Source organism: Tenrec ecaudatus, chromosome 7 (assembly GCF_050624435.1).
Source record: "Tenrec ecaudatus isolate mTenEca1 chromosome 7, mTenEca1.hap1, whole genome shotgun sequence".
Classification (NCBI taxonomy): domain Eukaryota; kingdom Metazoa; phylum Chordata; class Mammalia; order Afrosoricida; family Tenrecidae; genus Tenrec; species Tenrec ecaudatus.
This window is the reverse complement of record NC_134536.1, coordinates 62,074,694-62,099,250: the sequence shown is the minus strand read 5'-3', so window position 1 is coordinate 62,099,250 and position 24,557 is coordinate 62,074,694. Positions and strand designations below refer to the sequence as shown.

Genomic DNA, 24,557 nt, shown 5'->3' with positions numbered 1-24,557 from the left:
GTTGTGATATTTATGGGTTGTGTCAACTTGGCTCAGCCAGGATTCTCAGTAGTTTGACAGTTCAGACCTAGGATTTTTCCATGACCTGACTTAATGCAACCAGTCAATTATAAGATTAGGGTGCAATACAGCACCCTTACTCAGGTAACAGCCCTGATGATGTTTCCTCGGGGGCATGGCCTGTTTTCAATATAAGTGGGTGCTGTGGAGAAGTTTGCTTTGCTTCGTGCTGCGTCTGGATTCTGCATCTGGCTTATTGATCGCTCATTTGGGATGTGAGCCAACAGCCTACTATATTGCTGCCAATCCTGTGTCAATCGTTGGCTGCTGTCCAACACCAAACTTGGATTCATTCATCTCTGCTGCCACAAGCCTGACCTGTTGACCTGGGATTCATTTGCCTCTGAAGTTACCAGCCTGTCTCCTTCCCACCAACTTTGGCTTCATCGGCCCCCAAATCCACAGAGCTACATGAGTCAATCAGGAGAAGCCTCCAACCTAGCATCGTACTTGCCCACAGGGACTTGGACCCTTCCCAGACTTGGACTTGCCTGATTCTACAACGATGAGAGCCATTTACTTGATACAAATTTCTTTCTATATATACGTGTAGAAACTTCCTTGTTCTACTTCTCCAGAGAAGTCAGCCTAAGACACCAGTTTTCAGACCTGCCCACACTGCCCAACCCGAATGCTTGCTCTCCTTGGAAGGACCTTTCAGCTCAACGATGCTCACACTGTTTTCCTTGTTAAGAATCGCTGTCCTTGGTTCATGGCAGAGCAGGGAGAGGGGAAGGAGGGGAAAAAATGAGGAGCTGATGCTGGGGGCTTAAGTGGAGAGCAAATGTTTTGAGAATGATGAGGGCAATGAATGTACAAATCTTTTTTACACAATTGATGTATGTGTGGACTGTGATAAGAGTTGTATGAGCCCCCAATAAAATGATTTTTAAAGAAAGAAAGAAAGAATCGCTGTCCTTGTCGGGGCTGCAGAGCTCATTCGTGCTCATAGCAACTCCATGTGCAGACAGAACTGCCTCCAAGAGCTGTCTTGGCGGTGACCTTGGTGAAGCTGCAGAGCTCGGAGGTAGGTTTGAACTGCAAACGTATCGACTGCAGCAGCACGCTTCACTGTTGCCCCAACAGAATTCCGTTCAAAGTCAGTGAAAACCCCAAAGGGCCTCCCTTCAGGTGGAATCCATTTACATGTTAGGTAAATGCAGCACAAAGATATGTAGAAGGTATTTACGTCTCAGAAATTAAAATGGAGACTTTTAAATTAGCTTTAAAAATACCAATGGAAACATGCTAACATGGAAGTGTTAAGAACATGGCGCAGGACCAGGCATAATACATGGGGTTGTCATGAGCCAGAGCACTAACAACAACGCAGTTGAGAAGGCCTTGTCTTCCATGTATTTCCCGGATAGCTGCTTCTGCATTAATGTGCTGCATCGCCACAGACCGGGCCGTCTCCAGAAAGCACCTCTGGGCTGCCAGGAGAGGAGAAGGAGAAAGGCGACTAACACCCCGGCATGGAAGTGACGATCAGTTAGAGCTGGCAGGCCCCAATGGGTCTTGGGTGTTTGAGACCTGTGGGGCCCTTTGAGAACTACCTCTCTAGCTTGTTTCCCCCCCTTCTCTCACACCCCACGTTTCCCTAACACAAAGCCCTCCATTCTGTCCCCCTTCCCCCTCACTGCCTGCTTCTCCCAGTACTGATTCCACATTTCTACTTCCTGCCTTCATTTCCACTCTTATCCTCGTGTCCCTTCACCCCATTTCTTTCTTCCTCTTCTATGACCAAAATATACAGCTAAAGTTAGGTTACTTAGGTTGGCTTTTAAAGCACATGAGGTGATGTTTTTCTGCATTTGTCTCCCAAACAAATTAACTACTCCAACCCACTGTGGTGGAGTCGATCCTGACTCACAGCGACCCCATGGGACGCAGGAGAACTGCTCCATGGGAATCCTCCAAAGATCCTTCACCTTATGGGAGGACACAGTCCTATCTGTATCTCGCCGAGTGCAGGGCTGGTGTATTTGAACCAGAGTCTGCAGTTAATAGCCAACTGCTCACCCAACTGCACCCCAGGGCACCTTAAATAACCCCAAAGTCCCATAACGGCAGAACTCCATCCCCGCACCAGTCGAAGCTGTGGCACAGTGACCACAGTGTCTTTTGTAGCACCTGTGTGCAGAGGGCATGTTTATGGATTACATTTTCGTCACTCATCTGTGTCCAAGTTCACGGAGGTGACAGTGCCTATGGAATGTCATAGGGTCCCATAGGCTAAACTCGGGTGACTCTGACCCTAGTACCTCTGAGTATTCCAGCAGCCAGTGTACCTAAAAACATGTAACAGAGCTCCCATTGGTCAAAATAAAAGAATATATGTGTGTGTGTAAATATATACATTTACATATATACTTAAAATGATCATATTAGCTTATTAATGTAGTATTGAATTAATGTTACTGATTAACATATGAATTTACATATGTACTTATACATTCATATAGAAAATGAGTGTTTTTTATGGCTCCCAAAAGCACCATCTTTTCCCACCACATAGGTGAACACACCCCACTTGGATAGTCTTGCAAGTGGTCATGCTGGGCAAAGCCACCAAAGTGGCCATGGAGTGATCAACTTGGTGAGTTCCCCAAGTGCGCAGGGATGGCTGCCAAACCCGCAGGTGGCTACTCGCTTCTCCTGGAACCTGGTGTCGATAAAGAAGTAAAACATAATCAATGTACAGTGTTGCAGCTATCAGGACACCACAGGCTGATCATATTGGCCACTGTTTCTGGCAACGGTGCTGGTGCCAGTTTAGAGAAGAAACAAAGAGCAGAAAGTAAGTGGCTTTCTTCTCACAGTAGAAGGCGGGAGAAGCACCTGGGAGAAAGACGTGACCGCTGCTTCCATAAAGGTTTATGGCCTCAGACCCCCTGTAGGGCAGTTCCGTCCTGTCCTCTTGGGTCACTGTTGACTTGATAGCCATGATGGGTGAGTTGTAGTCAATTAATATGGCTTGACGTAGGATATTATAATTCTGGACTTTACACGCATAGTAGCATTTTAGTTACTCCTGTATGTAAAGTGTCTATAATCTCAGTTTGGAGGATGGACAGGATCGGGGTGATTAAAACCTGGCTTTAGTAGCGGCTGTCAACAATTCAAGCCCTTTTCCTGGGGAGGGGAGTGTCTTTAGACTCTACCTTACTAGTGGTTGTGAACCAAGCCTTTGTTTTCTGAGGGTTATCTTAAAGGAGCTACTTTAGTAGAAGGTTCGAGCCAAGCCACATAGTCTGATCCCTTAGGGATATCTTTAAGATTCTGACTTAGTAGAGGGTGTGACTTAAGACACCATCCTTTGTTTTCCTTCGATGGGGATATATTCTGCTTCCATTGTGCTGTCCCAACACACATCACATCCATTGGAAAGCCATACCTCTGTGTCCTAAGATGATCCACTGTGACTTTGGAACACTCTGGGCCTCTGGCTCTGGACCCTGAATTTGGCTCACCTTTGCCTAACCTTTGGATTTGGGGCTGAAGAACACCAGCACCAGGTGAGACGTTTCCCCCAGCTTGAAGGGAGTCCCAGACCCAGGGGTGGGAGGGAGTATACTCAGGGAAGGGGTGCGGGGAAATGCAGCCAAAGAGCACCTTGGAAGGGTTGGGTATTTCTGACATCTTTAATCTCCAGCTCCTTGGAACTGTTGTCAGGTGCCAATGAGTCCCTCCTGATCCGCCGAAACCCTCTGCACAGCAGAAGGACACACTGCCCGGTCCCATGCCATCCTCACAATTGCTCTTCTGCTTCAGCTGCTTATTGCAGCCACTGTGTCGGTCCATCTTGTCGAGGACCTTTCCCTCTTGCACGGCCCCTCAACTTTACCAGGCATGATGCTCAGGGAGTGGTCTCTCCTGACTACATGTCTAATATAGGTGAGACAAGTCTCCCCATCCTTGCCTCTAAAGAGATCTCTGGCAGGACTTCTTCCAAGACCGATTTGTTAGTCCTTTTAGCAGTCAATGGCACCAGAAGGAAGATGGCAGAAATCAGTCCTTGGGCTGTTTCATACAGAGAAGTTGGGCAGGAATAGGCAGAGAAGATGGGCCTTAGCTGCTATGGCTCAACAGACCCAGGGACTTGCTAGGGTAACAATCTGAGTCTGGTGCTTGGCCCCTTCATCCCCCACTGCTCTGAATGCTGGGGCAGGCCCTAGCCTATTCCCACACGCTGTACTGCCTATGGCCTCATGGGAGCGTACACCTGGCATGAGTGATGAGTGCACCAGGCAGCAGGATCTCCTGCCACCAGGGAACCTGTGGAGGTGTTTCTCCTTCCCTGGCATCTTTAAGGGAGCAAATCTCAGTCTGGAGGAATCACTAGCTGAAAGGTCTTGGTTACATAAGGCCTTAGCAGTAGATACATCAGAACCAAACCTGCTGCTTTCTCATCAATTCTGACTCATAGTGACCCAAGAGGAGAGTCAAACCACATAGACTTTCCAAAGCTAAAAAAGTCAGCCCCATAGGCCTTCTGAGGTTGAAAACCCTTCCTAAAGGAGACCTTCCCTTCTTTCTCCTGCAGAGTTTCTCCTTACAGGTAGCATCCAAGAGCTTTGAGCACTGCACCACAGGGCTTCTTGGAGTAAATACAAACACTAAATAGGAGAGGAAGGTCACACATGAGTACAGTCACATAAATATACAGGGATAGTGATGGATATTCCTATACACATATTTGTAACTCCTGTATATATACTTATATAGATAATAGAACTCAATGGGGCCCAGTAATAGAAATGAACTAAATATCAAGATAAAATAGCTGATTATGTTAGTCTGGGTAGACTAGAGAAACAAATCCAGGGAGACTCGTATGTGTATGAGAAAGAGCTTTATATACAAAAGCAATTGAATATTGAGAAAACATCCCAGCTCAGTCCAGATCAAGTCCATAAGTCCAATATTAGCCCATATGTCTGATACCAATCTATGAAGTCCTCTTGAGACTCACGAAACACATGCAATGATGTTGAATGCAGGAAGATCACAAGCCAGTGGGTGGGAAGTCTTGTGGATTCAGTGGCATTGTGTGTTAAAGTCTCGGTAGACTAGAGAAACAAAATTCATAAACACTCATAGTTCATGAGAGAGTTTTATATAAAGGTAATTGTACATTAAGCATCCAAACCCAGTCCAGTCCAAGACCATAAGTCTGACATTAGCCCATATGTCTGACATCGATCTACAAAGTCCTCTTCAACTCACACAACACATGCAATGACCCAGAATGCAGGAGGAAAGTTGAATCAGTGAGCGTGCAAGCATCTCAGCACTGGCAGGGGTACCCACGGGGTTTCTCCAGCACCTAGGGCTACATCAGGGTAGGTCCATGTGGTTTCTCCTCAGGGATATCTTGCAAGAAGTGAGTCTTGCCAGCTGAGGCAGAGAACTAACTAAGGGAGCTGCAACTGAGGAGACCCCTACCAGCACTGAGATACTTACACACTCTCTACTTTGGCTTTCCTCTTGCATTGCAGATCAATGTCGGACATAAGAGCTAATGTTGGACTTATGGGCTTGGACTGGAATGGATTGGAATGATTTCTTAATGTACATTTACCCTTTATATAAAACTCTTATATAAAATATGAGTGTCTATGATTTTTGTTTCTTCATTCTAACAAGACTAACACACATTGTAAACATCTCAGTGCTGGCATGGGTCTCCATGTGGCTTCTCTGGTTCCAGAGGTCTGGCTCCATCAGCCTTTCTCCACGTGTCTTCTCCACAGGGATGTCTCACAGGCAGTGAGCAGAGAGAGTGTCTCTCGCCTCCAAGGGAGAATACAGGTGTTCCTAGAATCCTCAGGAGAAGGCCATGCCCTCACAGAGGCCTAGTTGGATATGACCTGATTGACACACTAGACTCCACCCCTTCACTCTGAATCCTCAAACTGATGCCAGAATATGTGACTCCCATACTGATTTTAACAGCCAGAGGCCATAGTCTTGGAACATCTAGGTAAATTGGCAGAGCACAGTTTCCAAAGATAATGGTCTACATTTGAGGTCTTAGAAACTTATGAGCAGTCACCTGTGAAGCAGCTATTAATCTATTCCCCACCCCCACCCCACCCCCGCCTGGACGGTGCAAAGGAGAACAAAGAAACACTAAAGTCAAGGAAGCAATTTGTCCCAAGGAATCCCCCAGCCTCCTCTAACCTGAGACTAGATTAGAGGGTAGTTGGCTCTCACAGCTGACTGCTCTGACCAAGACCACAATAGGAAGGTCTTGGTTAGAATGTTTTTTATTTTAAATGAAGAACAAAATGAAAAGAAATAAGCAGCAGACCTCCTCGTTGTCAAGAGACCAGAGGAGCCTGCAAGACTATTGCCTGAGACAGCCTTCCACCTTGAAACCAAGGACACCCTAAAAGATCGCCTGCCAGCCAAATCATCAATGGGACTGCAAAGCAAATACTAACAGCGCTGAAGAATGTGATCCCTAGGACAACTGACAGGGTGACACCCAAAAGGCAGCACACACCCAAAACCAAAGACCAGAAATCAGGGAGGAACAAGAAACCCACATGCACAGAAATGGGGGGTTCATAGAGGTGGCAGGGATTGTTGACACAGAGGAAGGGTGGCAAACATAATGCAATTTGTGCATGGACTACTGATTGGAAAGCTAATTTCCTGTGTACATGTTCACCTAAAGCACAAAGGTTTAAAGACAAACTTTTAAAAATGAACATCTTTGTTAGAGAATCTTTGACCCTACTACTCCATCCAAGCTGTTCTGCTTCTTTGGGGCAGGTCCTGGGTGGACTTCAGCTCATCGAGTAGAGGCAGCCTTTCTCCTTCTCTCGCTTGCTCCTGTCTGTTGCCTGGGCTTTCCTTTAGTGCAATTGAGTTGACGGGACAGAGGAGAACTTCCCCACAAGGTTTCCTAGGCTCTAATCTACAGGGCAGATGACCAGGCTTTTCTCCTGCGGGTCCAACGGCTGAGCTTCCTCAGTTTGTAGGTGAGCACTTACCCATTGTTCCACCTGGGCTCCTTATCCAATACCGTATGTCAGTCCTCCCAAAGCTGGTTTAGGAATTTAACATCCAACCCTAATGAAAATGTCAATAATTTGTTTGTTTGTTTTGTTGATATGGAACCAGGGAAAAGTCAAGAGTGGGCAGGTAAACTGATTCAAAAATTTCATTTAAAAATATTATCAAGGGTTCATGAAGGAGGGAGGATGGGAAAGGGGGGAAATTAGCTGATAGCAAGGGCTCAAGTTGGAAGAAATTGTTTTGAAAAGGATGATGGCAACATATATACAAATGTGCTTGACACAATGGATATATGTCTGGATTATGATAAGAGCTGTAAGAGCCCCCAATAAAATGATTTATTTTATAAATAAAAATAAACCAAAGCACAGCTGTAGAATTTTGAAAAAGAACTGTGGGAGGGGAACTAATCTTAGCAGGTAAGAAATAAATAATGAAACCACAATAACTAAAGCATGGTAGCATGGGCAAACACACAGACAGGTGAACGGAATAGAAATAAACCAAATGTATGTGGAAAAGTAACAAAGATTAAACCCAAAACCAAACTCCTGACCGTCGAGTCTTCCAACCCCTGGCAACCCTGCAGGACAGGGTGGAGCTGCCCCTGTGGTATTCTGTACTCCTGTTACTCTTTACAGGAGCACCGGGCTTCCTCTTTCTCCCATGGAGCACTTGGTGGTTTCAACTGCGGCTTTGCAGATTGAAGCCCAAAGTGTAGCCATTATACCACCAGGGCACCTTTTCACATTGAAGAAAGGTAATGGGAAATAATTCCCAGACGAATTAAAGTGTTTTTTACAACTTTTTATTGTGAAGTAGCTGAATGTTTACAGAGAAGATCATCAGTTTTGGAGGCAACAGCTCATCAAGCCTCCCACTATCTTGCCCTACTGCCATCATTTTTTGACCCTCCCTGTCTTATTGGCCATTGCCTTCCTCCTCAAACAATGTCACACCTGTCCACCGCTCTGTGGTGATTTCCTCCTCCCTCGCATGCTCTTCCATGCCTGGTTACCATTGTAGTCTGTTTCTAGAGCAGGTATTGTTATTTGAAAATTGAAATCATAAAATAAACCATTGTTCTCAAATTTTTTGGTGCCAGAGCCCCTTCACATTTTTAAAAATTATTGAGGACCCCGTTGAGCCTCCTTTTCTTTTGTTCATAGGATTATATTTATCAATATTTCTCTTTTATATTGAAACATGAGAAATGTTCCCTTAAAATGCCACAAAAAGAATAAACATTTTGAATTACATGATCAATATTTGTAATTGTATTGAGTAGTGAAAATGTAAACTAAATTTTACTTTTTAACTAGTTAACTATTTACTTAAAAAATAAACCCACTATAAATTTTTACTACAAATAACATTTTTATTAAAAGCAACTATTTTTTAATTAGTGAGTAAAGTGACATTATCTTATTTACAAAACACTTTAATGTCTAGCTTAATACAAGGTATTCTTATAGCTATTGACATATTCAGTCTGGTTTGATGTTGTTTGGGTCCAATTATAAATGAAAAAAACATCTGTCCTTACACAGCTCTATAGATGGTACAGGGCAAAGTAATCATTAGAAACCAATAAAGGTTTCTTAGGCTAATTATGACATGGAATCTGAAAAGGTATCAATAAAATCTCATGTTTAAATCCTACTGTCAATCTTAAACTTTGCCGAGATCTTTTTCTTACATGATTTTTAGCAGCATGCATTGCTCATTGAGAAAATATGGGTTCACTGAGCTATGTAGCTACTTCAAATGTTGACCCATGTCATGAAACAAGATCAAAAGTTCACATTTGTTACCATAACCAGCAACCTCACAGTGTTGTTAGGTACCTGTGAGTCAGTTCCTACTCTGTGTACTACAGGACAAAATACCGCAAGGTCATGCACCGCCCTCACAACTACTGCTGTTATTATTAAATTATTACAGTAATGCAGCCACTGTCCATCAATCCATCTCCTTGGCAATCTTCCTTTTTTCACGAACTTTCTACTTTATGAAACATGATGTCCTTTTCCAGGGACAGGTCACTCCTGATAACATGCCTAACGTCCTTGAGAAGTCTCACCATCTTCACGTCTGAGCAGCACTGTCGCTGGGCTTTTCCCAGGCAGATGTGTGTGTTCTTCCAGAAGTCCATGGCACTTTCAAGAATCTTTGTTAACACTTTACTTCAAATACACTAATTTTCCTCCAGTCTCCTTAGTTCGTTGTCCAGCTCTCACATGCAAATGAGGCTATTGACAATACCAAGGCTTGGGTTAAGCATACTGTAGGCCTCAAAGAGGCATCTTTGCTCCTTAGCAGTTTAAAGAGGTCTTTTGCAACAGATTTTTCCAATGCAGTACTACTGTATTTGATTTATTGACTGCCTCTTCCATGAGCATTGATCATGATCCAAGTCAAATGAAGTATTTGACAACTTCAAACTGTTTTCTATTTATCATGATGTTGTCGATTGGTCCATTTGTGAGGATTTGTTTTCTTTACATTGAGTTGCAATCCATACTAAAGAACTGTCTTTGATCTTCATCACTAATGTTCCAAATCCTCTTCATTTTCAGCAAGCAACGTTGTGTCACCTGCACATCATAGGGTGCTAATGAGTCTTTCTCCAATCCTACTGCCATATAGTCCAGCTTCTCAGACTCTTTTCTCAACACACATATGGAATAACTATGGTAAAAAATCACAACCCTAACACACTCAGAATTTCCTAGCTCTAGTCAAACAGCTGCCTCGTGGTCCATGTACAGATTCCACATGCAAACAATAAAGGGTTCTGGAATTCCTATTATTTGCAATAGTTAGGATTTTTGTGCCAATGTGGCACCTGTAAGAAGATATGGGTGGAGTTTAGCCTGTCAATCAGGTTGAGCTTGACAACTTCATTTGGAGGAGCTGAGTTAAATGGCTCTCTGGAGGCGGGCCTCTCTCTCTCTCTCTGCATTCACCTTCACTATTGAGTCATGCTGAGACCTGCCCAAGCCCTGGAGATGCATCCCCACCACTGGATCCACAGACTTTGCATCCACCAGCCTGTGATCTTCCTGCACCACTGCATGTAGCTTTGTGAGTCTAAAGAGGGATTTATGGACTAGACTTGGTCTTATGGACTAGTGTCAGACTTACGGACTTAACTTGGATGTTTTCCTGATATATAAACTACTTCTTGATACAAAGTTCTTTCTTACACATATATGAGTATCAATGACCTTGCTGCATAGTCAAAATAGCTGACAGAAGACCCACTCTGGCTTGACACAGCCAGAGGCCTAAGGCAACATTGCATATGAATGGGATAGTTTAGATAAGATTAAATTTGACTTTTTAAAATGTGCTTAGTATCTGACTCTCCCAGGTTTATATTGATTTTTTTGCATATTGTCATTGATATAATGTCTGATAGAAATTATTATTGGGAAGTCTGAAAATAGAGTCTATAACCCCACTGCCTTCAGACATTAGTTGGATCTTTGATTGGGTATAGGATATGCCTGCACAGAAGTCTCTGAAAATATAAGCCCCGCCCAGTGCCTTGAGTGCTCAGTACATCTGCATTTTAAAAGACTTGCTGAAAAAGCTGTCAACAGACTGAAGAAAGAAAAAGGAGTCCTTTGGCTTTTTGAATTTTGAACTAGTGGTTTGTGTTTGATGCTGGAAAAAAAATTAGTCATGAAGAAACACTCCTTTCTAGGATTGAAAGTTAAAGAGAGCCTGCAGGTAGCCTGAAAAGCTCGCAAAGTGGCCACCTGGATCCACTTGTTGAGTGGAAGTGTGAGAAAATAAGCAATACAGAGGCATGTTGAATCTGGCCAGTGACACCAGTGGACCTGATTCACAGCAACAAGACAGAGAGATGAGAGGAGAAACTAGTTTGTTGTCTGTTGTCTCATCTGAAGTTTAGAGTTCAGTGGAACCTGAGCATATGGCATGATCTAGCCCCAGGGGCTAGGTTTGTTGATAATCTGTGAAGGGACCCATGGTTGATTGGTGAGGAGGCCAATGGGCACCCTGGTGAGGCTAAGTGAGGCAGCCCACGTTGAGTTGACCAGAACCCAACCAGATGAAAATAAGATTTTCAACCTGTGAACTGGTGTATATTGTTGTTGAGTTTATGGATGGTCTGTCTAGATTTGACTTTGTTTATGGAGGGAGACTCACAATGTTCCAACTGGAATGAAAATTCTTCACATCAAAGAACATTCTTGTCTCCTCAGAGCACTGGGTTGATATAAGTGGGCAGCATAGAAATTGGATACCCAAAATGGGGGGAGGGATAAAGGCCTAAAGGGGCCAGCTTACAAATTTTCATGCATGAGGGAATATTTTGACAGGAGTATGGTCTAGGTCAGAAGTGCTCACACTTTCTCAGCATGCGAGCTTCTTATAAAATGATCAAGTCAAAATGATCTACTAACTACAAAAATGCAAAACATATATTTATTTTATTTATTACATCTATTCATATATGCATTGAGAATTCTTTATATGCCCAATGTATGTTTATAACCACGAGTCCTTATTGCACAACACAATACAATGAACTATGTACATTTTTTGTCATTACCTGTGTTTACTCTGATGACTTGCACTGAACGGAATGAGCCAGGGATGCATAGTCCAGACAGTAGCTGCTGACAGCCAGCCTCAAGCACACTTCCAAATGAGCATCAGTCATGATGGAATGGTACTTGGACTTAATGATTTTTATGTGGGAAAAGGCTGACTCACATAAATAAGTAGAGCCGAATAATGCAGTCAAGGAAGTAGCATATTTTCTCATGTTTGGGTACTTTCCCTCTGCAAGTACATTCCAGAACTGTTTGAGTGCTCTGGACTTCAGCTGAATGTCGGCTTATAGTGTCACAATCTCCCATTTCATATGAAAGTGATATGTTTTTGTCTTCTTATTGGTCCAGATCCCCCACTCATTTTAATACCCTTTGTTACATTTAAGAGAAAAAAAACAAAGCCTAAAAATTGGCAATAACTTAGCTTGTCAGTTTTGCTGCACTTGGTGCAGTTGTTTGTGCATGCGTTTGACACCTAAGATTGCATCTGATTGGCTGTGCTGTATATCAATTAAGTGACAGGATTGATGATAGGCTTATGTCTATTTTTTTAATGCCATACGATCTACCCACACTACATTCGCAATCGACTAGTAGATCGCTATCGACATATTGAGCACCCCTGGTCTGGGTGTTCACATAACTCCAATTGTTAGGCCTACAATATTTTTGTTTTGTTCACTTATAGAATATTAGATTTAAATGGGGCTGGTACATTTTTAGTTGTATGCCATTTAGTTTTATCCTGCTAGGCTCAAATAGGATTTTACTACTGTCCTTATTTTTTAAATTATATATGAAGAAAGAATTGTTTACAAGTGCCAAGTTGGCAAGGGGTGGACTGTGATAGGTTTTTTTGCGTCAATCAAGTTGCAGCTTGATGATCTCATTTAGAGGTGCCACCAAGACAAATGGCTCCTTGGTGGTGGGGCACTCTCCCCTCTCTCTGACTTCACCTTCATGCTGAAGAGCCACGTCGAGCCCTGCACGAGCCCTGGAGATACATTCACTGCCACTGGATCCACAAGACTGCACCGCCTGCCTGTGATCTTTCTGCATCACTGCATGTGGCTTCGTTAGTCTGAAGAGGGGTTGTTCGATAAGAATTGACTTATTTATGAATTAGTATCAGACTTATGGACTTGAGTGGGACTGGGCTGGGTTGTTTTCCTGACACATAGCTACTTCTTGATATCAAGCTCTCTCTTACACCTATATGGGTATCACTGAATTTGTTTCTCTGGTCAATCTGGCCTAACATAGTTACCCATAGTTTGTTATGATTCACCTCATCTAATGCCTTTGCACAGTTGATAAAACACAAGTAAATATCTTTCTGATATTCTCTACTTTAAACTCAGCAATGATATCCCTCATGCCATGTCCTCTTCTGAATCCAACTTGAATTTCTGGCAGTTCCCTGCTGATGTTGATAACTACCAATGTCTTTGATGGTCTGTTCCACCAGCAGCCCCTGGCTTTGTTTGAGCTAATGAGATTGCACTTCTCCATCATCTTTTCCCATAGATATAGTCAGTTTGAGTCCATCAGACAAGATCCACATGCATACTCACTGTTCATGTGAGGCACAGTGGGGGGGGGTTGTGATGAAAAAGTCGTTGGTCTTGTAAAATTATACCATGGTGTCTCTAGTTTGATGTTTATCACTAAGGCTACATTTTACAACTACTGGTCCTTTGCCTCCAATGTTGTTTCCATTTTATGCATTCCAATCAACCATAATTATCAATACATCTTGATTGCATATTTGATCAATTCAGACAAAAGACATAGGTAAAATTCTTCAATTTCTTCATCATTGGCAGAGTAGTGGATTAGCAAATTTGAATCATAGTTGTGTTAACTAGACTTCCTGATAAGTATATAAATATTATCATACCACAGAAAGCACTGTACTGTAAAGTAGATCTTGAAATGTTCTTTTGACAAAGAATGAAACCCTTTTTCTCTTGAATTTGTCACCTCCAGCATAGTAAGCCAGATGATTGTCCCATTCAAAATGACTAATACCAATTCATTGCAACTCACCAGTCCTTAAGATAGAGATCTTTATACATTCCACTTCATTTTTTATGAACTCCAATTTTCCTAGACTCATTCTTTATACATTCCACCTTCTGATTATTAACGGATATCTGCAGCTGCTTCTTCTCATTTTGAGCCACCTGTAGCACAACTCAAAAATCCATCTCATTAGGAATGTACTTAAATATTGTAAAAGCAAAGTGATTAATTATATATACACACACATATACATATAGTAAAATAAACAAGGTCCAGGTGCAGATATAAGTTGCCCAACCTCCCTGATCTTCTTGAAAGTGTAAATATTATCATTGGCAAGAAATATTGTCAATTGTTTTCTTTGAAGTAACACTTTAAAGTAGCTTAAAATAAATTAAGTCTTGCTTCATTCATCTTTAAGAATATGTCTGCCAGATACCTGGTGTGAATCATTATAGTTCATCAGTTGTCCTTTCAAGTAAAAAGTCATGTTGCATGAAAAGGCAGGTGGGTTCCACTCACAGCTCACCACAAATGTGCTTTTCCTCAGACAAAACCATTCTACTCCCATGTCTACACCAGACCACCTGCTGAGGGCTTCCCACTTCCTCAGATGGAATACTAAACAGACCAGACACGTGGGTCAAGCTTTCATTAAATCAATGATTTGATTTACTGCTTTATTAAAGACTTTTTTTTTTTTTTTAGTGAAACTGGCAGTTTTCAGTGTGGAAAATGCAGACTGCCACATCTTCCTCCCAAGAACTGGGTGCCCCAACCATTGCATTCCTGTTGGCTGCCAAGCGTGTACCAACTGCCCCTCCAGGGCCCCTCCCATAAAAATCCCAACCTTGGAATCCCGAAGGGACAGTTCTACCCTGTCATGAAAGGTCGCTAGAAGTTGAAAATTGACTAGAAGTCCCCCCCCCCATCAGCTGGGACTTGGTTAAATAAACAAAAGGAAAGGTTGCCTGGAAGATCCCCAAAGGACAGGGCAGCGAGGAGGTGCCACGGGAAGAGGGCTGCTGGGGTCTTGAACATGAGAAGGGTCCGTCCAGATGATTCTGCATGGAGCTCGTGGTAGACCAGTGTCTCACTGCCAGACACGGCAATGCAAGGTTTAGCTGTCAGGTCTGACCTCCTGAAACTGAATCCTTTTGAGCTCAAAGAGGCAGCCTATAATAACAGTCCCACATGACTGAAAATGTACCATAGATCATGTATTACACACATGTTTATAATTCTGACACGCCCCCACCACCATCTCCCATCTGCAATTGTACCTCAGCAAACCAAAATCAGCAGGCTTGTTTGGTTAGTTTAAAGCTTACCAGCCTGGTCCTGAAAGTATATGGCCACCCTAACTACGTCATGCAATCTCTCTCTCAGATCATGGTCTCCCGCCCTATCAGTAGCCCCCGTATTCCACTGCCCCATTTCCATCTTTATCCTCATATCTAATCTTTGGATCCCAGCCCACCCTGCAGCATCTCTGGTTTACAGCCATGTCCCTGTCTTCCTGTGTGCCATCTCCCCCACCAGCCTAGACTCTTCAGGGGGCACTCTCCTCTCCCCAACCCCCCTCTCCCCTCACATGGACTCCGGACCCACCCTGGTAGGCCCCAGAGGATTGTCTTTCCTTGCTCTCACCTCTAGAAAAAGCTGTGATTCAGGAGGCCTCAGGTGAGTCCATGACTCCCAAACCCAAAAGCTCCCCAGGAGATTCTAAAGTAGAAGAGAAAGATCTACAGCTCTGGTGAAACTCTATGCTGCCACAAAGTCTAACATGCAAAACATGTACCAGCTTGTGCACTTGCCACCTGTTACAACCACTTTGGAAAGCAGTTAGGCAGTTAACTGTATACCCCGCCCCCCCGACACACACACATGCACACTCACACCCAACAAAGCACCTACAACCATCAACTTGATTCTGGCCTGTGGTGACCCTCGAGCCTGTAGCAGCCCTCCTGGACCATGTTGAACTGCCTCATAGCATTTCCACGGCTGCAAATCTTGACAGAAGCAGTTGCCACCTCTTTCTTCCATGGAAGAGCTCCTGGGTTTAAACCAGTGGCCCCTTAGCAGTCGGGCACTTTAACCCCTCTGCCACCACGGCTTCTCATGCATAGCCCCCCACCCCCACCCCTGCAAAAAAACCCAAACCCTCAAAACTCAAACTGTCACTAGGTAGATTCCAACGGGCAGAGTTGATTCCCCTGTGGGTTTCCAGGATGGTAACTCTCCCCCCCCCCCACCCCATTTTATTGGGCACTCTTTCAGATATTTTAACAATCCACAGTTCAATGAGACCAAGTGTGATTATACAACTGTCACCATCACCTAAAAACATGTTCTTTCTTCTTGTAATCTGGTATCTGCTCCCCTTTATCCCCACCTCCTCCCTCCAAGAATCCTTGTTATCATATTAAATAGTATTATTGTTTCCACCCGCAGCCCCGTATCTTACCCCATACAATTTATCTGTTCACCTGTCATTCTGTAATTCACTCCCCTCGAGTGAGGTTACATAGTCATCATTGCTGTCACTTCTCCCTTCCTCTCCCCTCACACCCCTGCCCCTTTCTTTCTGAACCCTCAAGGAATCATTCATTACTTGTTACAATTCACAGAGGGTTTATCTAGCTTGTCTTTCATGAATCAAATGACCTTAATTATACACATGAACATATGCAGGTCTAATAGGATTAATGAGGTAAAAACAAAGACCATAATAATTGGGGGAGGAAATATTAGAGAACAAGTGGAAAGTTATGTGTTTCAACAGTGCTATACTGTACTCTGAATGCCATTCCTTCTGTGTGGCCCTTCTGTGAGGGACTGTCCCAGTATCTTGCAGGTGGGTGTTGAGTCTCTACTTTGTCCATGCTCCTTGGCATCAATTTGACAGCTTGATTTTGAACTTCTGATACCTGATCCCATCAACACCTCATGATCACACAGGCTGGTGTGCTTCTCCCATGTGGGCTTTGTTGCTTCCCTGTTGGCTGCTTGTTTACCTTCAAGCTTTTAAGATCCCAGACGCTATATCTTTTAATATCTGGGCACCATCAGCTTTCTTTACCACACTTGCTTATGTATCCATTTGTCTTCAGCAATCATGTCAGGAAGGTCAGTATCATGCATTGCCACATTATTAGAACAAATTATTCTTGTACTGAGGTAAGATTAAAGTAGAGGCCCAAAGTCCATCTGCTTCCTTGATATGTGTATGTATATATATTTTAACTAGCTTGTTCTGTCCTCTATTTCTTTTTTCTTTCTTCCTGCCCCACTATCATATTTACCCATCATTCACCTCTCAGTAATTCCTCTTGGATACACTTCAATTGATCAAACACAACCAGGATGCTACCCCCTCCTCACCATCACTTTTAGATCCCTTGCTATTCCCCTGTCCCTGTGGTTATTGGCTTATTGCTCCCTTCCCCTCACCTTCTCCTCTCCCATGCCCCCACCCAACCTTCGGTCCCATTGCCATCTCCTTGGGATTGGTTATCCTGCCTATCTTATATTGACATGCACCAAAAAAGAAAGAAAAAGAAAGTTCCATATCTAACGACTGTCCTGGTCCTGAGTAGCTGATATCCCTCTGCTAAATAGTGAGCAGGCCCTGATAAAATGTACTGGCCCATTCCCTTTTCTTTGAGGATCCTTGACCCAGGGCCTGCTAACCCCACAGCACTTACCTCCCTTTTAGTCCTCAGCATTCCCTCCAAGGGGTGCACCATCTACAAGACCCAGTTGCTCTTCCTGCAGTCAGGGCTGGAGAGGTCTAGTGCTCTACCCCCACCCCGTTACACCTTTAACTTTCAGTGCGGCCCCTTGTGACTATCCCCCAACCAGTTAAGATGGGGTGCCAAGCGCTGCCCCCCCACCCAGCCACCCCTCCCCACCGAGTGAGATGGAGACAGACTCTTTATGGAAGTTGAAAGCCTAATCTTTCTCCCTCAGAGCAGCAGGTGGTCTCCAACTGCTGACTGGTGGCAAGCAGCCCAGTGCATAACCCACAGGGCCACCAGGCTCCTTTGTGTCACCCTGAGGCCCAGCAATCCCTTTCCTGGGTGTATGTTCAGAGAAATGCAAACCCGAGTGCCTCAAGAGGCATGCCAGAGAATGCTCACAGAAAGACCTCATGGTAAGACTAACCTAGGAACATTCAGAAGACTAAACTGAAATAGCGATGGCAGTGGACAGAGTGCACCACATGGACCAACCTCACAAACACACTGCTGACACAATGAGGGCATTTTAAAATGCTGCTGTAAATTTAGAATCAGGCGACCCTGACTGGTGACGTTAGATGGGAGGAGAGAAGTGAGCTGGGGGAAGGCTTGGTGGCGGGGGGGACCAGGAGGTGGCCACACAGGGTGTCCATGCTCTGAGAATTCACCAAGTCGTACATCCCAGTGTATACCATTCTGAGTAGGTGTTACATTTTCATCGAAAGATTTTTCTTCAAATCTGCATTAAAGGTATGCAGTAAGATCTCTGATAAAGAGCGGTTGGTGTCCCACGTGGCCAGTCAGGCCACAGTGACAAGGAGGCCTCTTTCCCCGAGCAGTTGTTTACCCAATTGCCTATGTTGCAACCTGTAACCCTCAAAGGAATGCAGGTGAGACAGGTCTCATGTGGAACTCTGTAGCAAAGCCTCTGCTGGCATGCAACCATCACTGAGCTGAGGACACCATCCTTCACACCTCCCACCATAGAGGCCGGCCGGCTTGGTTCCTCCCAGTCTTCCTTCAAGCCTAGCAAAACTGCCCCATACTCCCCAGGCCCCATCCCACCTCCTCTGTCTAGGATCCCATCTTCTTTCATCTGGGCTCTCCCAATCACCCGTCCCTCCGAGGCACCCTCCCCTCTGCCAAAGTGACCTTGCTCATAACCACACTCCTTAGAATGGCATGCAAACAGACTCCTTCGGGTTACTGCAAGTTCACCTCTAGTTTCCTTCTCTCGGGTTTTATACACCAGATATATTCATCCTTGTAGTTGTGCTTAAACGTGCCATGCTAGGTCTCAATAGGTATACATATATGTAGCTTCTGACTCCTGATGACCCCATGTTACAGACTATGCCTGTGTTCATGAAGTTTTCTTGGCTGTCTCTTTTACAAAAACTAATCACCAGGTCTTTCCTTCCTCGGAGCTGATATGTGGATTTGAACCACAAATCTTTAGGTCTAGCGCTGTAAGACATCACTCTCTCCCATGTTTCCCTTCAGACAGGTCATCCGTGTCTGCAATCAAAGACTTCACAAGGACAACAGACCAATAGACACCCCACACTGTACCTGCAGATGAAGAGACATGCTAATGTGAACAACAACAAAAACAACAAAATCACAAATACAATCAGTAGAAAACCCAGAAGTGAGGAAAAGCAAAAATGGCCAAAACTCACAGGAAACAGTCCCATGCCATGTGGATGCCCGGGAGGTGGGGGATGGGGCTTTGAATGCATTCAGATAGCAGTCTGCATCATTCTGTATATAGAAGGTATAGTAACTACAGAGATTCTGATCAGAAGGTTATTGTTATCAGGGATGCCTGCTCAGAAGGTCAAGCTTTGAATCTGGGTTCAGCCACTTGCCACATATGCCCTTGAACAAGTCATCTGACAAATGGACTAGGGTGAGGATGAAAGGTATTAGTACTTGCCGATGATCATGGCACTGTCAGCACAGAGCGTTAGACTGCATTGACTAGAGAAACAAATCCAGTGACACTCACGTGTGTAAGAGCTTGATATCAAGAAGTAGTTATTGATCAGGAAATATCCCAGCCCAGTACAAATCAAGTCTATAAGTCCAATACTAGTCCATAAGTGTGATTCTAGTCCATAAACCCCTCTTCAGACCATGAAGCCACATGCAATGATGCAAAATCACAGGAAGATCACAGGCCAGAGGGTAGCAGCTGTGGATCCAATGGTGGTGGATGTATCTCTAGACTCATGTAGGTCTCAGTGTGGTTCACCCGGCACGAAGGTGCAGATAAAGAGAGAGGGGAGCCGGGCTCCAACAACCCATTTATCTTGGTCACACCCCAAATTAGGTTATCAACCTGCAACCTGAATGGCAGGCTAAACTCCACCCCTGCGCTTTATTGATCAAATTGACACGAAATTATATAACTACCCACATGTAAGAGTTAACTATTACTACGTGCATACTCATATTTTTTATAAAGTTCACAAACAAAAAATTCACTGTCATTGAATTGATACTGACCCAGTGACCTTAAAGGATAGGACAGAACTGCCCTGTGGGTTTTTAAAATTGTAATTCTTTACTGGGATAGAAAACCCTGTCTTGGAATTGGCTGGTGGTTTTGAACTTCTGACCTTATGGTTTACAGCCCAATGCACAACCACTACAGCACCAGGGCACAGAGAGGGAAGAACTACCGAAATCCATAAATATGGGTCAGTCACAAGCTCCACATTCCAATTCAGAATTTTAAAGCCCTTCTCCCTAGACACCCATGGATCCAGGTTCTTAAGAGCCTCACAATGCAGACGCCTGAATCCCATATTTATGGAACTTCAATATGGCTTCAGGACAAGTCCTGGAGTAGCTCTTTATTTCATCGTGAATGGGGTGAAGGTTTACAGAGCAGATCATCAGTTTTACATTCAACAATTCACACACATTATGTTTCAACTCATCTGTTATAATCCCTTCACCATCGTTTATCCCACTTCCTTCCTGCTTCCTGTTTCCATTTCTCCTTCTTTCCTAACCCTCTAAGCGTTGTCCTTGGGGAAATGCTGCCCTTTGGATCTTACATGGTGGATCATTCTACCACACTGGTGAGTTCAGTTTGAGCCCTGAGTGTGACTAAGGGCCACAGTCTTGGAGGTCCCGGCAGTCTCTAGCTGGCCAATAAGCTTGGTCTCTTTTATGATGTGGAGGGCTTTCCCCCACATTTTGCCCATCCTCTATTCACGACCTCCTCATGCGATCTGTTCCAGAGCAGTTGGTAGTGGCAGCCAGACGCCCTCGAGTTCTTCTGGCCTCATGACTGGAGACTGTGATGTCTGCATGGCCCATCAGACCATTGGACTAACTGTTTCTATGGGTCCTTTGACGTTCATCGCTCTTCTTTCCTCTCTGGACATGGAGAGACCACCTTACATGGCTGCTCACAAGCTTTAAAGACATCACCTTTGTGGACTTGGTTATGCCAATTGACCTCAGGGTCCCCTGAGACTACGGTCCCGAGGCCCCAAGCCCAGCAACTCATTCCCTCAAGGTGTTTGGTTGTCTAAAAACTCTCCATGGCTTTTCCCTCTCTATGCTCCAGCACATTCATGGATCTGTTTGTGACAAAAGTCAAAAAGATACTTACGAACATCCTCTGACAAAGCTGCATACACTCATGGATATACTCCCATCCTCCCTCCTGTACCTGTTCAGCGTGGGTGTCTATCCAAGCATCTACTCATGGATGACCACTACTGCAGGGCTGTGTGTATAACAGTATTTTCCTTGGTTGCCCTCAACAACTGAAAAACCCCCAGTGTCTTCAGCTGCCCTGGAGTGGCTTTCTAATGCCTCTCAGACATCCTGCTTAAGATAGCACATCCTTGCCCTACAAATGACTGATTCAAAATGAGCAATCATCATGATTCCCTGCTGAAAAAGTTCATAGGATTTCCTTTAAAAAGACTAAACTATAACACACAATAACCTCCATTTCTGTCAATAAGCAGTAAAGAGACCAATTAGAACAAATCCTGGATCCCCCCAAAAATGAGGTGTCATGTTCTGACCAAGTAACCCTGGCTGCCTAAAGGTAAACAAAAAGGCCTGTGACTTCAAATTTACCAGCCACTTGGTGGAAGCAAAGATGCCTCAAGATTATAGTCTAAAAATAAAAAATAAAATATTATAGTCTAGGAAACCCTCTGGAGCCTTTTACTTTGTCCTGCAGGGCTGCTCTGGGTCAAAATTGACTAACCACACGCAATAACACGTTCTGGTCTGGCCATGCTGTTTCTAATTTCTGTTGCTAGCATTGTCTTGTTAATCCTATCTGCTCTTGCAAGCTGGTTTCATGAGCAAAGCAAACCCATCCTGCCCACATGGAAACCCAGGAGGCAAAAACAGTCATGAACTTATTGAATGATGAGACTTTTTCACATGCATTTCTGTGGTCCACTCAAAGCCGTCCTCCCAATTCATTCTCTCCCTTTTTCCACCTTGGTGAGCTATTTGCCCTGTGGACAGCGACATGGGAACAGAAAGAGGTGATGAGGACAATAGAGCTGCCTCGCCTGCCTGGGTCCCCCAGTGATCCTGTGGAGCTGAACCTGTCCACTTAACCTGGATGGTGACTGGGTTGGACAAATTCCCAAGTGAGCGATTTTTGTTGTTACAGCACCTTAGCCAAGCACCAACTGGTAAACCATTTTAGCTTGTACATGGGGAAAGGATGGTATTTTACCTCCTACCTCATAGGGTTATTGTGAAGTTGGCATGAAAGAAGGCAAGAGACATCCTTAGAATAAAAACACTGCTCCCATAGGGCAGATGAGGAAAGGGTTAAGTAACCGCCTGAAGCTAATAAACGGCAGAATCAGGATTGGAACGTGGCCATCCAACCCAAGATGATATTTTAATACACATACTATTCTGCTTCCAGAAGGGTAGATTGAAACCGTGTATCCAAGGCCACAGAGTCGCGGCTGGTACAAAGTGTGCTAACACAGGACCGCGGTGCACCTGCCCGCCCATCTTGACCTGCCATGCCATGGCTTGGGCAGAAGGCTCGGTTTCTCCTCTGCACATGGAGAATCGCCTAGGGCTGCGGGGAAGGCTGAAGGAGGCAGTGTGTACAAAGAGCTCACTGGAGCCCAGCCCAACTTCGCTAGTGTTCCCTAAAGCAGGAATGGGGAGAACCAGGCGAGTGGGGCCTCTCACCTCACCTCCACCCGCTCAAATGGCCTGTTTCGCAGACGCTAGGAATCATAACCAACATTTGTGCATGTGCACGTATGTGCATACCCTGTCCTTTCTTCACCACAGCCTCGGAGGGAAGCAGGGCAGGAATTCTAGTTCCAGAGTACCATAGAATGTAAGAGGCAGGTCAGCAAACTTAGCACCCCATCTCTGGGGGTAACATCTATGTCCCTCGCCCAGCTGCCTCTTCCCCCCCCCCCCCCCAACACTCTGACAGACAGAAGAAAGAAGAAAAAAGAAAAGAAAAATATCAAGTCAGCTCAGAGCCACCTCTAGGCCTGGGTAGAACTGCCCCTATGAGTTTCCAAGACCTAACTTTTCTCTGGAGGAGTGGCTGGTGGCCCTGCAGTTAGCACCCCAACGTCAGAGAGAGGGATTCCGTAAATGAATGAATGGACAGGTGGAGGAATAAATGATTTTTAAATTAAAAAATCTTTTTCGTAAACAGAAAAATGGGGAGGGGGTGCCAGGTGCCCTTGGGTGAAAAGGAACACTCGAGGCTGTGGTGGGGTGAGCCACCTCTCGCGGCTGAGTTCTTGTGGGTTTTCACTCAGGAACACGGCCTGTCATCACCCACCAAAGTGTCACTGGCACATACTAAGCCTCTAGGACCAGTAACGAACTTTGACAAGTCGTTTCCGGGACAAGGGAAAGCCAGGTGTGGCCTGGCCCCTCCGCGGGTCTCTCTGACTCCAGCTCCCTCCAGGGCTCGGGCGAGGGGACCCCCTGCGGGCAGCAGGCTCGCCCCGGCTGGCCCTGCACCCGTACGCCCCACGGGGAGCGCCCGCCTTTCTAGCCGGGAGCACCCACCGGCTGCGCAGCCCAGCCCGGCTCGCGCCCGGGACTTTGGGCGTTGATGTCCAGCTCCCCGGGAAAGGGAAGGGGTGCAGGTGTGGGAGGTTTCCGCGCGCCACGCGAAAAGCCCCGCTGTGGGGGGAAGCAACGTGGTGCGGAACACCCCGCCGCCGCCTCTAGCCACGTGGCACCCGCGCCCCGCAACTCCCTACCTGCCAAAGTGGCCCACGCGGTCAAAAACCCGCTCCAAGTTGCTGGGCCCCATGCTGCTGCCGCCATGCCACTGCGAGCCGGCCCCCGTCCAGCGCCCCCCGCGCCCCAGACGCGGGCACCGCCACCCGCCCTGCCTGGCCCCGCCCCGCCCCGCGCGCAGGGGACGGGCCGCCCAGAAGCACCCAGGGGCGCCTGCCCGGACACCAAGGACCCCGGGGTCCCTCGCGCGTCCAAGGTCTCGGGCTGCGCTGGGGGACGGACTCTGCAGCCTCGCCTCTGCCCTGCTTGTCCACGTCCCCTGCTGTCTGTCTACTCCAGCGTGCTCTGGTCCCCGGAGTCAGAGTCACACCCATGCCCCCGCCGCCGCAGCTCTGCCACTGCCCGCCCCGCCGGCCCCCGGCCCCACCGTGCGAGCATGAGTGCTCACTGCGTCCGTCCCTCCGTCCGCTTGGTGGCCACCCTTACACCCGAGGGCAGGAATGGCGAGTGCGGACTCCATTTGGGAGCCATCATAACACTCCTTAAAAAACGTTCCTACTGGTCCTGAGGGGGTCATCTGTCCGAGAGTCCCTGTGTTTCCATCTCTTATCTGTGCCCGTGTCATGCTCTGGTCTAGCCAGATTTGTAAGGTAGAATTGGAATCATGACAGTGGCGGGGAGGAAGCATTTGAGAACTAGAGGAAAGTTGTAAGTTTCATCGTTGTTCCACTGCACCCTGACTGGCTGTCTCCTCCCAGCGAGATCCGGGAGGGTGGAGGGAAGGTGGTGGAGAAAGGGGGAACAGATTACAAGGATCTACACACAACCCCCTCCCTGGGAGACAGACAGCAGAGAAGTGGGTGAAGGGAGATGTCAG

General features: G+C 45.6%; 1 protein-coding gene across 1 annotated transcript in view; it reads right to left on the bottom strand.

The window, feature by feature from the left end:
- Positions 1 to 23,815, bottom strand: part of SLC22A16 (solute carrier family 22 member 16) — a 54,556-nt gene extending 30,741 nt beyond the window's left edge. Inside the window, exon 1 of the mRNA XM_075553987.1 lies at positions 23,701 to 23,815. Within this exon, the coding sequence (XP_075410102.1) occupies positions 23,701 to 23,753 (53 nt within the window). The 5' untranslated portion in view covers positions 23,754 to 23,815. The remainder of the gene's footprint in view (positions 1 to 23,700) is intronic.
- Positions 23,816 to 24,557: the final 742 nt, after the last annotated feature.